Source organism: Temnothorax longispinosus, chromosome 3 (genome assembly GCF_030848805.1).
Source record: "Temnothorax longispinosus isolate EJ_2023e chromosome 3, Tlon_JGU_v1, whole genome shotgun sequence".
NCBI lineage: Eukaryota > Metazoa > Arthropoda > Insecta > Hymenoptera > Formicidae > Temnothorax > Temnothorax longispinosus.
The window spans coordinates 10,532,370-10,548,660 of NC_092360.1; the positions used below are offsets into that span (position 1 = coordinate 10,532,370).

General features: G+C 41.9%; 1 protein-coding gene and 1 long non-coding RNA gene across 13 annotated transcripts in view; one reads left to right on the plus strand and one right to left on the minus strand.

Annotated features, from left to right (window-relative positions):
* Positions 1 to 16,291, plus strand: part of Dlg1 (discs large 1) — a 496,300-nt gene that overhangs the window by 253,286 nt on the left and 226,723 nt on the right. For all 12 annotated transcript variants that reach the window (XM_071773514.1, XM_071773517.1, XM_071773516.1 and 9 more), the window contains one exon: positions 7,222 to 7,358. In XM_071773514.1, coding sequence (XP_071629615.1) covers positions 7,222 to 7,358 — 137 coding nt within the window. The remainder of the gene's footprint in view (positions 1 to 7,221; positions 7,359 to 16,291) is intronic.
* Positions 1 to 16,291, minus strand: part of LOC139810201 (uncharacterized) — a 304,062-nt gene that overhangs the window by 189,205 nt on the left and 98,566 nt on the right. The gene's annotated exons all lie outside the window — the stretch shown is intronic.

The following is a 16,291-nucleotide window of genomic DNA, read 5'->3' on the forward strand; positions in this document are numbered from 1 at the left end:
TTTTGGCGAGCCACGAAAATAAACGCTTGCTGATCGCTGTAAACGATTTACCGTATGCAATAGAATTTTCATTCTATCCGGTCGCACCGCAGGTGATTTAGCTGTGCGCTACGTGTTGCACCGCGCGTGGCTTTACAGTGAACATTTCACACGATATCCCGACGAAGCTATGCGAACTTCACCGCGATTCTCTCGCACGACTTCATCCTATCTAAAACTCGCAGCGCAGTGCGAAATTGCATTAGTGATGGATAGTTCGAATGACCCTTTTAACGGGTCGTACGGGAGCCCGAAGGGTCCTAAGGGTTTCATTCAGGATGAAATAAGACCATACGTGTAACTCTCTAAATAACATATATAAAATTGAATAAAATTAAATTGTCAACATTGTAATCATAAACTTGCATCAATAACAATTAGCGATATTTTAAATTATTAATTAATATGCGAACTTTGTGTCTTTAAAAATTATATTCTATATGAGCAAAAATAGAAAAAATTAATATCCGTACAGAGAATGTATCGCACAGGCATTTAAAAACTATCGGAATGTATTGAAAAGGGATAATTTGCGGATACAAAATTTGCTTCATCAGCACGCATTTCGTTGAAAATAGAAAATGTGTAATTATTTCTTCTCGAAGATATACTTATCTCGTTTCTGTCTCGAAGGATATTTCGAGCATTGATATATTCAGTGTTCGTTCATACTTGAACATAATTATCGCTGGAAATTTCACATCCATCCCGACGATCTGAGTGCATTAGGTCTCTTGCACGAAATCAAGCTTCGTGCCCGCAGGTTCAGTAATTATGAAAGGACTTACGCGCGCCTAAGGACGCAGGAGTACGTCATTCGATGAGCGGACGACTCGGAGATAATGTCATCTCACCGTACGGCGTACCTTCCTCCTCAACTGCCTTGCTCCTATCGTGCAAAGTTCATTGCGGTTTTGAAATCTGCGGGAACCAGAGTGACTACTCATGGTTCAAACATTATTTATTAGAAGTAGGGAGTAGACAATTTAAGCGTTGCACATCGTTACAAAAGAATATTCGAGATAACGCTGCTAAAGTTAATTGAATAAGAAAGAGATAAACGACTGATAACAAAACTAACAGCAATGCCTATCTACTTTTATCGTCTTTATTAAAATATAATGTCTTGTGAATATCTTTTAATTTTTCAAATTCTCGAAATATCCTAAATTATTCTTGTTTTCTCTTCATCGCCGCGAATTTCGTCGCAACTTTATCTAACAACCTCTTTGTCTTGCGATAATTTTCAAGCGAATACATTATGATAGACAAGAATGTATGTTAGGTCGCGTACAACTATGCTATTATGATAATTCGAAACTTTGACCGACATTGTTTGATTATGTAATCGTGTTAGGCTTTAGAGTTTGAGGCAAATGTAATAGCGATTGAGTTAGGGAAATATTGGATTAGAGGGAATTAACAGTTCGCTCTCCCCTCGTTTGAGTTTGACTACCGTCGTCGGTCCTGAGGTTTACTTGATGATTAGAAAAAATTAGGTATAGTCAAATCCAAATATTTTGGCAACGATTAAAGCCACAGGCAGCCGTCCTGTGAATTCACGCGCGGTAAATATGCACGTGCGAGAACATCGCGAGCCATTTCGCGCGCCCGGAGCGTCGCGACGTCCGACGTCGTCGGTCGGGTACACGCGGCGCCGAGGCGTTAACAACTCCTCCTCTCGTACTCCGCCGAAGACGGAAGTTTAGCCCCCGCGACACGTAATTTCCACACCGACGGAACTTTCCAGTCTGTGTGCTGCGTACGGTATGGCGACGACGATGAAGAGACGACGAGAAGGATGGAGAGAACGAGAATGAGAACGAGGACGAGGACGACGACGAAGCCGACGATAAACTGGAGCTCATTAACATCAACCGTGAAGACCTGCCCGTACGAGATACGCCATTTCTGTAAATAACTTCCATCCTTCCTGCTTTTCCTGCGAACTTTCCTACTTCCGTTCACGGCTTAAAGAGGAAGGTGAAAGCGGAGCGGGAAGACAACGAGGGGGCAAGAAGATAGCCTCGTAACGGTCCTTTTGTAGAACCGAAAACTGCGGAAAATTAAAAATTATTCATCGTGCAGTAAACGTATGCACACAGCGTTCGCCCAAGGCGAATGAAATTGGGGGCAAAATGAGGACATTAGATACATACGTGGATGTAGAAAATAGAAAATAAACCACGCTTTCTTCTATCTTCGATTGGCGAAACGGTAGAGATAAGAAACAAAGAGAGAAGAATATTAATATTATCTATACATGATACTGCTAAAACTTCTGACTTTTTAACACATGTAAAGGATATGTACGCTTTATAAATCACGCTGCTTTCATCTCGCCAAATAAATCACTTCTGCTTTCGTTTCATTAGTATTTCACGCGTGTGCGGAATTACGCGTGGATTACATTTGATCGGAATTTTATGTTTTTTCTACAAAGGTAAAACTACATTTTTCAGAATCACGATTTTAACATTCATCGACAAATAATGCCTCTCCACAATGGAAGCATATGTATTCAATGAAAATATGAACAATATTTAACTGATTTTATTATACATTGTTTCATTGTTCCGCCATTACTTCGTTATTTCAAATAGAATACGCGCGGAAAAGCTCAAATTAATGTGCGTGAATATTTACGCGTACGTTAGCGTTGTCTCATTTTGACGATGTGTCGCAACGGGAATTCCAAGCTTATGCAGCTCGCGCGCTTTGACGTGCCGTCACGTTCGTCTGATAAACCAAACAAAATGCGTTCGTTAAGCACGAGGCGCATTAGTATTCAAAAGTATACCAACTGCCAAAGTACATTAAAAAATACCCGGCGTCAACCAGCGCCATGCAAATTTAATCTCGTCTTTTCTCTCACCTTTTTTCCATTTTGCATCACGCTATCGTAGGAAACGCAAATTTTTTAATGCACCACCATAATACGTAATAAAGCACTATGCTCGTAATTTCGCGAAAGGGGATAAAAAATACAAGAGTATAACGCTGCGGTCCGGCGCGACGGAGGGGAGAGTGAAACGGCGAAACGGTGGAAAATTAACGAAAAGCCGGACTAGCGATATTTTTTCCCCGGATGTGCAGTTGCAACTTTTTTCATCGCACGCACTTTGCGGCCGGCAGCGTGGTAGGAAAAATAGGGAAATGCGCGAGAACGTAAAATAAATCGCGAGTGGAAGAAAAAAAAGGTCATTTGTGGTCGCGCCTGGCGAAAAGATCTTGTCTGGAAACAATCTCGAGAGATTCTGAATTATTGCCTTTGTGTTTTAATCGTGCTAATTTTGTTATTTCGTTTTTTATACTATCCTCTTTTCTTTTGTTATAACGAAATTTTGCGGCAACGTTCCAAAAGCCTTCTTGGGTTAGAAATATCGAGAGTTATGTGTACAATAGCGACATGCGTGAATACGGTACGGTTAACAAATATATGCATAATATGTATATTGCATGACATAAGTGGAACGTCAACATGGCCCAATTGCGACGCCGAGTCTGAGCTATACGGTGGTTGTGTATATCGCGAATCGGATTTAAGTACCAGTAATCTAATTATTATTCCATGCCCATGGCATGCATCGATTATCGATATGGCTACGTCTCTAATTGCAATCCCAGCCATTGGCCTAGTAAGAGGACGAACCACGATGGCATCGGTTGCATTGGGCTAATTATAAATGGATGACGCTACAGGAACGTGTGATTGCCTCGCAATCAATTATCGCTATACGATATGCAATAACTATAGCATCCGATAGAGCATATTTAATCAGAGCAATATTTGGAAACTGTGTACTAAACTAGCAACTTTTCTCACGCCACGAATAATAGAAGACCGGGCGGACCGGGCCAAATGAGAGCCAGACGCGGCTAATTGATGCGCAATAATTCCTTTATTATAGAATAATGTTTGTTTGTTTCGGCCCAAATTTCGTACCATCATCAGCAAAAGATCGATGGAATTATATTAACTCATGCCTTCTAATTACAAAAACAATTTTACTCAGTTACCATTGAGTCGCGTAATCATATCATAACATAATCAATGTCAATGCTTATGGATTTTCCTAAACTCACACAATACTCAGTCCTCGTAATTTCTCCCGTGTCATGTTTTTAAAAAATAATGTCGCGAGTTGAAAAATCGGCGAGATATTTTAGGTCTCTGCGTTGTCGCCTGTGTTTTGTATTTCGAGATTAAGACATAAATCCTCCTATACGCTAGCAGCAATTCTCACTCATAGTAATGCTAAAATCCTTCTCTTTCGCGGGGGTGGAAATGTCAGATAAGTTTCGTCACGGCGCGGCGGCGCCGGTATTCATCGGAAAGGCGCCACCGCCTAATACACACACAGGATGCCCATCATCGGAAAGAATTCCGCGCGCGTTTCACATACCGACGTCAACGTCGCAAGGCGAGGGGATTGAAATAAGTCTTCGATATATATTTCTTGCATTCCACGTGAGAAATGCGCCGGGTGATATTTAGACAGGGTACCCGTCGTCGTGCAGAATGGTGAAAGGGTGCTGCCGCCGCGGCCGCCGCGCCGCGCCGCGCCGCCGCGCTGCTGCCGCTACCGAGAGCTCGAACAGGATTGATGCACATTTTTATCGCGGTGGAGAATCGCGTGGGACCCCCTTTGAAAATTTATAATGCAATAACGCCCTCGGTGGCGCTACTGCCGTAAATATCCGACTCTGCTGCATGCGAGATGTTTGCGTTGCGAAGGTGAAAAGCAGCGTTCTTGCAAATCGAGATTTTCATCTTTCTCTTTTTACTGATACCTCGAGAAAAGCGTGTGATATTGTTCCAACAACTCTATTCCAGGTATAAGAGAATATACGCACCCCCGATGCTGACAGCATTCCAAAACTTTCTCGCGCGCGAAAAATTATTTTCGTGGTGCTGATTGCAGGCGTCAAGAAAAAGAGGCGAAGCTCGAGCAAATTTATACGAGTGAAATCTCCGAATTTCCACTCGACCGACAGATAAAATGTTTCGTCCCGCAACTTTCTAGAAATTTTCCGTGCATTCACACGCCTCGAGGCAAAAGGGGAAAAAATCCTTTCATGACTAACGCCAGCGAGTAAACGGAACTAGGTAGTCTACTCGTGCGTAGTTTTAGAATCGTCGTTGGAAATATGGAAATGAAAGAGGATACGGCGAAGCGAATTTATTTCTTTTTCGTGAAATCAGAAATTGAAAAAATCAAAAGAAAATACGTAGCTATCTTTCACGAAATTTATGGTTAATAATTACATGTCTTGTTGAAGAGTCTGCTAATTTCGCAGGCAAACTGCCTAAACATCTCGAACGTTAGCAAATAATTCCAATAATATTGTATTGAAGTTTCTTACAGGAAACTTGGAATATCGATAACATAAATAAATAGAGAATGACGGAAGGAACGTAGTAAAGTTATATTGAAGGTAAATTTTCTTAATCGCAGATTAATGTACATACCGTTAATAAACCATGCTTTGGTAACTGCGAGGCATGGCGAGGGTGTTGTTTTTTTTTCTTTAAGATAGGAGCAGCCGTATCATCTCGGCGGAAAGGATGGAGAAACTTAGCCTGCTTGACCGACTAACGAGCATAATTATAGAAAGCTTAGTATTGCGCGAAACACAGGTGCTGTAATGATGTAACTTGGAAATTACCTTTAGGAATTGCTCACGCGGGAGCAATTAATACGCGACGCTCTCGGGAGCAATGCCTCAAAGCGCTAACCGTAATTTCAATTTATTAACGACTACTAACGCGCAAGACACTCGCTAGCTGATTGTGAGTAAAGAAATTGAGAGTAATGTTCGCTACAATAAGCGTGGAAAATTGTGGGTTATATATGTTGGAAATTACTTTAACTCTCTCTCGGAGCTATATATATATTTTACGGTTCACGGGATTAAAATTAAACCGCATAGATGTAGCCGGCTCTTAGGAGAAAGAAATTGAATCTTTTGTGGCTCTTCTGTCGCATCGGTATTAATAAAAGGAATTAAATTGTATAAATTCGCGATATTCATAATTTCAAATAAACATTCGCGTATCTTACAGAGACGACATAATGTTAATTTTTCTCAGAAAATATTTAAAATAATATTAATATAAGAGTTAACAAGATACCAGCAATATTAGTATAAAAAAAGCATCTTTGTTCTCCAGAATTAAATATCTAAGATAGAAAGTTTGTCATCTATTTTGAATATTATAAATTGACTCGATTGTATGAACAATGTTCTTATAAATTATTTTACTATTGCCACGTCTTTGTATCATATCTGCTGTATTTTTCATGATAAATATTAATTCACATACTTAGGTACGTTATTCTTTGCAACATTTTCCTCGGGACATGCCTGGTGTATTAAATTACGCGCAAAGAATGCGACCGCAATACGGAAAAAAATCGATCTTTCGAAAGTTTCAAGCGGTTCATTCTTAATTCAGACGATGTCCTACGTTGTGTCCGATTCTCGTGTTGTCACGAGACAGCCTTATCCCATTCCGCAACGTCGTGGCGAGAAGCGAGCGATGCTGGCAAGGAGTTACGGGCTCCTTCGACCCAGACGACCTGCACCCGACGTATCCTAGTGCCGGTGATATATATTCGAGAACGCGGCGGCGCCGCGACACGCGCTAGCTTGAGAGTCCACTCGAGTTACGCGAGCGGTGTAACTATTGAAAATTATGTGACCGCCTTATCGTGCGGCTTCGCATCCACGTCTCGGGACCGGGGCGTTAAAGTCTTCGGTACGACCGAACAAAGATGCGAGGGCCTGGTCGCTTGATCCCCGACCTCTTGAATCGGCAACGTGCATCTCATCCCAAATATACTGTTCATCACCGGAGATAACAATCCCACTTAAGCACCGAATCTATTATTCCATTATTATAATACGACTTACGACCGATTGTCTCTCAGTTAGCCCCATTATATCATTCTGACGTTTCCTCCATGCATCCGATGTGAACGAACGGACTAAATCGAGTCCCCGGTCAATTTATCATGGCGTTTGCACGCAGGAAAGCCAGATAGAAACGAAATGAAATCCCCCGCCGTCTGAGAGACCGCTGCAGGTCATACGGTCCGCGGAGATTTTACCTCCGAACGTCGAGAACTCCGTGGCAGATGGTAATACGTCTTTTCCTTTTTCTCCGGACTGTTGCAGATATCCAAGAGTTTTACGAGCTGACGCTGCTCGACGAGTCGAAATCGGTGCAGCAGAAAACGGCGGAGACGATCCGCATCGCGGACAAATGGGAAGCCAGCGACGGGCCAATCACGCCGACCTTTGCCCAGAACGACGTGAGTACAGTTATACGTCTGTTCGCCCTCCATTTGTATGCATGCGCCTCGCGCGAATCGCGTTGCGAATTTTCTCCGAGAAGATAGAGAGACGCGCGACACGACGCGACGCGACGCGTCGAAGCCGGCGCGTAATAAATCTCGATGAGATGCAATTCTCCGACGCGCGGGCGGCGAAAATGAATCTCCGTGCGCGCTCGTTTCGTTACTCCGAACGAGACTGTTGAAATTGAAATCCCGACGATGTTGGCACGACGACGGAAAATATTCCGGAACGTAATTCGTCGCGGCGCGGGCGGAGGCGGAGTGTTGATCATATCTCGCCGCTCGCGCGGCGGTGCCGTGGCATAATTAGCGCTGGAAATTATAATCGATGAGTCGATTGGGCCGCGGGATATCCATTCCAAGGTCTAATCAATCGGCCGGTCCGCTGATTTTAATTGCTAATTGTAGACCGCCGCACCGCGCCCGTCCGCAATCGACATGCGCCGTTGCGACGGCATATCGACACCGATGTCATAACGGCCAACGGTCGACGTGACACTCAACCGGTGCGACGACTGCGTATAGCAGCTTGTATGCATCTCGCGCAACCTCGATCACGTATGTACGCTTGGTTCTTCCGGATTAATTCGATCGTTAGAGTAACGTCGCCAGGACGATGGAAATTCCCGATAGTGCAGGCTATCCCGCGAGTGATTGAATAAATGGCATTTGGTGTCTTTGAGGATTTTCGCGCGCTATTTGCCATTAATTTCTCACATTCATTGAAATTTGCAAGATTGACATATGTTACTAAAAAAAGTATAGAATGTAACATTTTGATGGTGACGCTATTATTTGAAAATGGTGATCTACAATTTAAAGAAAATATCTCTGTGTAATAATAAAAGTGACTATTTCTGTTGCTAAGAATATATCGTGAATTTAAATAATTTCAAATTATTTTATTATTAAATATTGTCAAATTTATTTTTTTAATTATTGTCACATTTATGGCTAGAGAGAGAGAGAGAGAGAGAGAGTATCCGCGTTTTTCAATTTTTTAAATATAATTAATGGTTATTACATTGCATATAAAGTATAAATTTTAAATTTATTTCTGTGAAAAAAAGCCGTCGCATTGTGCGGTAAAACGAAAGCGACGAAATACACTGTTACATTGATTGACCGTGTATCAATTATTTAATCGCTATTTTTTAAAATAATTTTACAAAACCAATCAAACATTATACGAACGTAATCAAATGCCATATTGGAGCGCCGTTAAATTACCTGCTTCTATCTAAATTGTAGCAGTAATTTCCAGTAAATTAATACGTCTTTCAACACAATCTGCAACATAATCAATCTTCAACATAATCTCGCTTGAACAGCGCTGCTCTTCGCGCATATGAAGAACACTGATACGCCGAGCTGTCAGCAGCAGCGGCACTAGAGGCACGAGGGATGATGCGTGCGAGAGAGAGTCTTGGTATTTTTATCGCCGCGGCTCTCCGTGCATTTTCGACTTCCTTTGAATGCACGGCGTTCACGGGCGACGTTTATATAACGCACATTCCGGACGTACGTTTCAACGCATGGGCAGATACCCCATTTTCGCGTGCACGTGTACAAAAAATGTCCCGTGAAATTTCCGCAGGAGACGGAATGTAAAGGAATCGCGTATCTTCTCGCGCGATTTTCGCCGTACAAAGCGGCGTTAATCGTCTGAGCTTAACGCCTCTTAGATACACAGGAGACACGCGCGACACTGTGAGATCTCCTACGACGTCCCATAATAACGTCGCTATTCTCCTTCTGCGCGGCGGGTGCCGTCGAGCGAAATTAAAGGAATACAAACGTGCCGCGCAGATACCGTGTTCCCACTCCTCCCCCCCCCCGCTCGACATTTTCCGATATTTTAAATAAAAGCGTCCTTGCATTTTCTTTACGGGGTGCAACTAGGAGAAAAGAACAAAGCGAAATATTAATGAGACTTCCCGGGTTTGCGCTCGTTTTATAATTACGCCAGGTGCGCGCACGCCGGGCAAAGGCGGATATTATACCACAGATAACAATGTTTCGTCCTAAGCGAAGTATCGTTCTCCTCTCGTCCTTTCCTTCGCGTTCTCTTCGTGTATGTAATAAGCTACAGACGGACTGTCGACACGCGTACAGTATGTACATTCTACATCGCATATGTAAACGAGCTTTAATATGTAGTACCTGTACAATCAAGTAAACTAAAGTATAGTTATTGGCACATATATCGGCATTATGATTGAATTAATCCGTCACGCACGGCATTTCTCCGTAAATCGATTGAAATTCTGGCTGCACTCTGGTTTTTGGGTGTCATTGACTGTATCTGATTTCTTTATCTAATTAATCGACTTATCTAATTAATTCAAGTAACATAAATTTGGCAATAATAGCGCGGTAATTATCACGCCTGGCTCTTATTTCCAAATTTGTTAATTACTGTTATTTGATTTAATTATATAAGATTAATTAGATAAAGAAATCAGATACATGTTATTTTATTCAAAAGAGAGCTTTTATATATTATTATTTATTCTTATGTAGTTTTGCACATATCTTTTTACTATTTAAAAAATGTTTACGTTATTTTTGTAGGAATTGTTTAGCTTAATTTAGAAAATTTTACGATAAAAATTGACAATGTCTCGGAGCTGGAGTTACATTACTCTTTCGAGTAATGCGCACGGGAATGGAGAGATTTATATACTACGAATCAATGTGAAATGCTGTGGCGAACCAACTTGAGGCAGATCGATAAATTGCAATTCGTTGCTAGCGCACTAAATGTAATTCGCAGAAATTGCATTGTAATTAAAGGCTATAATTACATTGCACTCTATCATGGGACGTATCGTCATTCTGAGCAGTTCGAATAAAACGCAGCGTTAAATTAACCTCAATTATGTCGAATTCAACAATACCTTAATAAACTACTTACCGCGTATAATCATCGTTAGATATAATTTTAATCGTACTTTTCCCGTGAGTCTTCGGTTTATTCATAATTTTATTAGAAATACATAATACATACATACAAAGAGAAGAGAAATACGTATAACGAAGAGAGCACGGTTGCTCTCCATGTTTGTAATACAGCATATTACCAGATTTACATATTTTGCGAAACAATTTTCTATTCTGAGCAAAAAAAATAACATTGATTCTTATACACGAGTCACAGAAGTTTTTTTAATTAAGTGAAATGTGATTTTACCAAGCATTGATTAAAACAATTATTGCGCGAGAAACAAAAGCGATGCTTTTATTATTTTATTTTAAAATAGTCAGAAATAGTCAGGAATAGCAATGGAAATAGGAGTAAAAAACACGAGTAAAAAGTTTGCTTCATCAAATATTTGATATGTTTATATTTTATTGCTTATATATCGAGCGCTCTATTATTATGACGATAATTAAAACTAACTGGTCGGTTGAAAGTGATCCTCGAACAAGATCGAAAAATGTTTTGTCTATTTAGAATTACCGAATGCATGCGTTTTTTATATAAGGCGCTCGATAATAGACATGTTTAATATGCAATAATATTTCTTGTGGAAAACTTGAATATTTCCTTGATATTAATGAAAAATATGTAGTAGTTTCTGAGCTGTGTATCGATCAAGAGAGAAATAGCAAAATAAAGAATAGAAAATCTTATCTTACAATTAATTTTAGATTGAACAGAATCTCGATAGAGTTACCTAGTTTTCTTTTCAATTAGGACTGCGAAAATTGCGGAAACGTACGACGGCCGATCGGATTTTCAGAGAGAAAATAATTTTTGCTTTCAACAATGTCGTTCTGTTGACCAAATGCAATTACTATAAAAAAAAACTTCGAAAAAGGAATAGATCATTTAATTGCCGACTCTCAAAGCCAGAAAACGATAAATCGGCGCAACAATGTCGAATGCGCGTATCGTCGTGTTGTGCACCATCGTATAAATATATATGTATATATAACGCGACGCTCTCGTGAAACAACAGTAGAAGTTAACAACTTCTAATGGCGCATTAAATGCGGGCCATTACCGTCGCGAAACAATGCCGCTGTTCTTCGTTATAGTGGCCGCTTTGCCATTCGCTAGCCGTCAAAACTTCGATACACATTGCTGACCCGGCTGACCGGTTGCGCATTTGTTCGCCGCCGGTTTTACAGGAGAGTTTGAATTCAAACAAATAGACGCGGTCCCAAAACAGCGCGCTCTCTCGCAGCCGATAATCCTAATTATATACGCAAAACGGAGACATTGTACAGCAGAGTAACACGTGCTACGAGCTAAATGACTTGGTTCGAGCAACATCCATTTGAAATACGAAAGCTTCGTGTCGATTTTCAAAGACGGACGGAATTGAATTTACTCGAAAATCACTGAAATATGGAATCGTAGAGAGAGAGAGAGAGAGAGAGAGAGAGAGAGAGATCGGCGTCGGAAAGTTATATATTTTAGACGCGCGTCACGTCACTACCCGATACGCGCGCAGAAACGAGCTCGAGAAATATACTCTTTATCACGCTCATTGCCACGCCCCGCGAATATCCGCGAATCCGGGTTTAAGGAGCGTGCCGGGCGTAGAATATCGCCGGCATTGTAAACGGACGATATTTTCCCTGTTTGTTTTCCATTACTACGCGAGAGGTTGTCGTCGCCCCTCGCCATAGCCGTCTCTGGAATATGCACCGCTATGATAAGGGTGGGTAACCGCACTCGGTGTAATGGAAAATTCTGCGCCCGCCGCGCCGCCGCTTCGCTGTGAATATCCTTCCTTCCACGGTGTCCGCCTTCCCGGTTCTTCCTTGCTGAACGAACGCGATTTCCCGTGGGAAACGCTGAAATCGATAAGGGTCGCTCGCTTCCGCTCCTCTGACCTTTCTTTTCCGCGAGAGACGAAGACGGTGAGGGTGTCCGGGGGAAAGGCCGCGGAGAGATTAAACTGTCGGTGCTCGTCGTGTGGGTCGATTTAAGTATCGGTAAACAATATCGGACAGTAAGTAATTTAATTTTCCGAAGGTTGGGCGCCGAAGGGCTGAGTTTTCTGAGAGCGGCAGTTTGTGAGAACAAGCATGTCTCTCGCACCATTAATCCTAAACTATATCACTTAAAGTGCGCGCGCGGCTGTTATTTTCTCGTTATTCAGTTTACAGTCGAAATGTCCTTTCACATATTCACCTCACTCTCCTAACGTTATTAACGTAATCAAATCCAAACTCTCGTATATGATGTACATATGATAACTAAAGCTTTTCAATCCCTGCGGAATCCGCGATAAAATTTCCATATAGGGAGAGCTTTCCTGGGCCATTGAGGTGGCCTCCATTTTAGGTGCAGTTTTCCGAGGTTACTCGCGAGTCTGGTTAACGGCACGGGATTGCTTAGACCTTCGAAGAATGCGGGAACTTTTCTCCGACTCCCCCGTGCTCTGAGTGTGGAGAATTTTAAGCCGTTTCGCGCACAAAGCTGCTGCCGGATGGGTGACGACGACGGAAGGGGGACAAAGCTGCTTCTCGTTTTTTCGTCTCGCGACTCGACATTTCGCAGTGCGCGCTGTGCGCGAAAGGCATTCAAGACAGATGGGACATTGCTTCACTCCCGGGCGAGTCCCCGGGGATCACTTTAAACGACGCGCACAGTTGCACAGATTTCACGAGATCGCGTAATTATTTCATCGTGCGGAAAAGTGTCATGAGCTAAAAACGGATTACGTAATCGCGGGATTACGACCGTTCTCCTCGAAATGTGTGCGCGCGCGCGCGCCCGATCGCACGACATTTCTCTTTCCGGCGACAAAGGGAATTTATAGTCAGAGTCGCCTGTGCAACCCGAAACCCATTTCGCCTCGGGAAAACGCGTCCGTTTCCGATAAATGGAAGAAAGTCCAAACGAGAGCATTACTCGGCTCTTCGATCCGTTTAAAAATGCATGCGTTTGCGGCTGGCGACTTAATGCATTGCGTGGCGAATGCCGGTCCATTCATTTGCGCAACCTGGAAAATTCGCCGCTATTTCGCTACTGAAAGGAATCTCACAGCCCGTATCGCATTTCAAGTTTTCAAAAGCGCTGGACGTCGCGGAAATATCGGATAACGATACAAAGCCGCGTCTCGTTTTACGATTCAAATTCTGCGACAGTAAGCTATTTTACGCGGCTCTTTATCATACGATAAATAGTTCTCGCGGTGGCACCGATTATTGAGGCACGGCGGAAATTTGTTCGGCCAAATGGAATAAAATCACCGCGCAAATAAAAGGGATTTTACATACGTGCTATTTCGAAAGTAATTTATTTAACACCATACGGTTTTCATATTTGGTTTTATCCGTATCGTGTTTGTTGTTTAATTATTCGGAGAGATAAATATCGCATCGCGCAAATGTATGGTTTGAAAAGTTACGGCGATTTGTTGTTCGCCCGGCCGCGGTTACTTGTTCCCTACCCGGACAAAAAGAACGAATGTCGCGCGACATTTATCATAGCGAGAAAAAAATTAATCGGCTGGCGAAAGAACAATGCTCCCCTCCCCCGTCTTCCGAATATCCCCAATTACGACCGCCGTGCTTATCTGACTTCCGCGTCTTCTCCTCCGACCGTCATTCGACTTTATCCTTCCTAACGAGGAGCCCGTTATTTCTTATCGCGTCAGACTTCGCGTGAGAGCCGAACTGTCGTCCGCATCCGCATTTCTCTTTCGCTTTTTATCGGCGATAAGATAACACTAAACTGGCAATAACATCGAGCGATCTCGACGACGTTCACTGCATTTAATTTGATTTGCGCTGGATAACGACACGCGTGTCACTTGTCACTTGCGCGCGCGTTTTGCACGGATACGAAGACCGTCGTCGAGTTTGTTTGCGCACGGAGAAAATTTTATGTTAAATTTTACTATGCTGCCGCACCAACTGCGGACCATCAAGACGCCCAAGTTTAAATGCTATAGTCTTGTGTAAAATTACTATGTCCATAGCATTTAGTGATATGTCCATAGCATTTAGTGATACGATCATAGCATTATTATGGCATTGAATGCTGTGATCGTAGCATTAAATGCTATGGACATAGTAATTTTACACAAGACTATAGCATTTAAACTTGGGCGTCTTGATGGTCCGCAGTTGGTGCGGCAGCATAGTAAAATTTAACATAAAATTTTCTCCGTGCGGTTTCGCCGTTCGATACACGCGAAACAAGGAAATTCGTGCTTACTCTCGTATTTCCTTAATAACATCCACTTATATATAATTCCCAACCTATTTAAATATATACGTTTCATACATTGTAGAATTTTGGATACAATTTTTCAAACAAACAGAGAGACCACGATAATGCTGTTTTAGAAATCAAAGGTATCTTAGACCGCATGAATCAGAAATAGACAATGGCATACCAAGAAATCAAAATACCATTGAACGAGACAACGTTGTCTTAGAATAAATAGAAAATTGACTTGCAGGGACACCTTACTCCGCAGCCCTTATTTCCATACGAGATATTATACCAATTTCTATCCTCTCTGGAACCATAAATACATCGCTTTACATAATTTTCCACAAGGTGGAATGTCACGGATCTAATAGCAATTTTTTTCGTTTAATGTATCGGTGTTTTTAGCAAGATTTTTCGATTCTTACAAATCGCGAGAATTCGTTAGCCGCGCGTGATGAAATGTATTGATGAAAAAATGTAAATTTTATATTGTTTAATTTCATGGATGTGAACCGCATTCGATATTCGTGTGATTTATATTAACTACAGCAGCTGCGGAACAAAATTAGCGGTTATGTATTTCGTTCTCACGTATTTCTTTTTTAATATTGATCTGACGCAGATTTAATTTTTTATGGTTTAAATTAAAACTCGCATTTTTAAAGCCTTTTGTAGCTGCAACAAAATTCTAGGAATGTATACCTGTAATTCTATAAAAAGCATAAAAATATACATATTCATGCGCATAATAAAATATTACTGTTACACGGTACGATATATTTTATTGTATTTTTGTTGGCCATACGTCAATGTACTCGGATTCAATGGAAAATCTTCGTTTTTCCACGTCACTGTTTCAGCCGTATTCAAATCTGCGAAAGTCTTGTAGGCCGCAAATCTCGAGAAAATCTGTGTAACTCGCACGATTTCTCGTCGTTATCGAAATTATCGATACAAGGGACGAATGAAGGGACACGGACGAATGAGAACCTCCCACAGGATCCGTCGTCTCGCCATCAAACTATTTAGGATACAATTCATGACGGTGGAAGTAGATGAAGCCACGACCGACTACCAACTATTGCGTCTCTCCTCAGAAAGGTTTGGCAAACCACCTCGTTGCTGACGGGACATTCATCACTCGACTATCTCTTCTGTCCCCCGGAGGCATACACGAGACTGGAAGCTAATATCCGCGGCAGGCACGGCGCAAATATACGCGGTCGGTTGCGTTTACGGCTTTAGGGAGCTGTAAAATATTCGTAAATTACTCCCAGCGAGAGCGACGGTATGCGCGCTCGCTCTTGCCCCGCCATCGGACTCTCATCCAACAAGTATCGTGCCCGACTGCTCTCCAACCTATTCGTATCCACGCGCGAATTCACCCAATCTAAAACTCTCTCCCAGCGCGTGGAGGAACGCTCAGAAGTTACTCCGCACTATGCTGCTTTTCTTAACTTTAGCTGCTTTTCAATATAAACTTTTTTTAACGATTTCCCTTTATTAATGTAACTTATATATACCTATTGTAAGCTAAGCTGCTAATTATGATTGCAATATAGTTCAACGTACAATTACATCAATTTCTCGAAACAAAGTTTTCGATAATTAGAAGAATAAATCGATAAGCATTATGTAATACTGTGTTCGATCGCGTTATGCAAATTGTACGTTTTATACTTTGAAACTCCGTACGGACAATTTT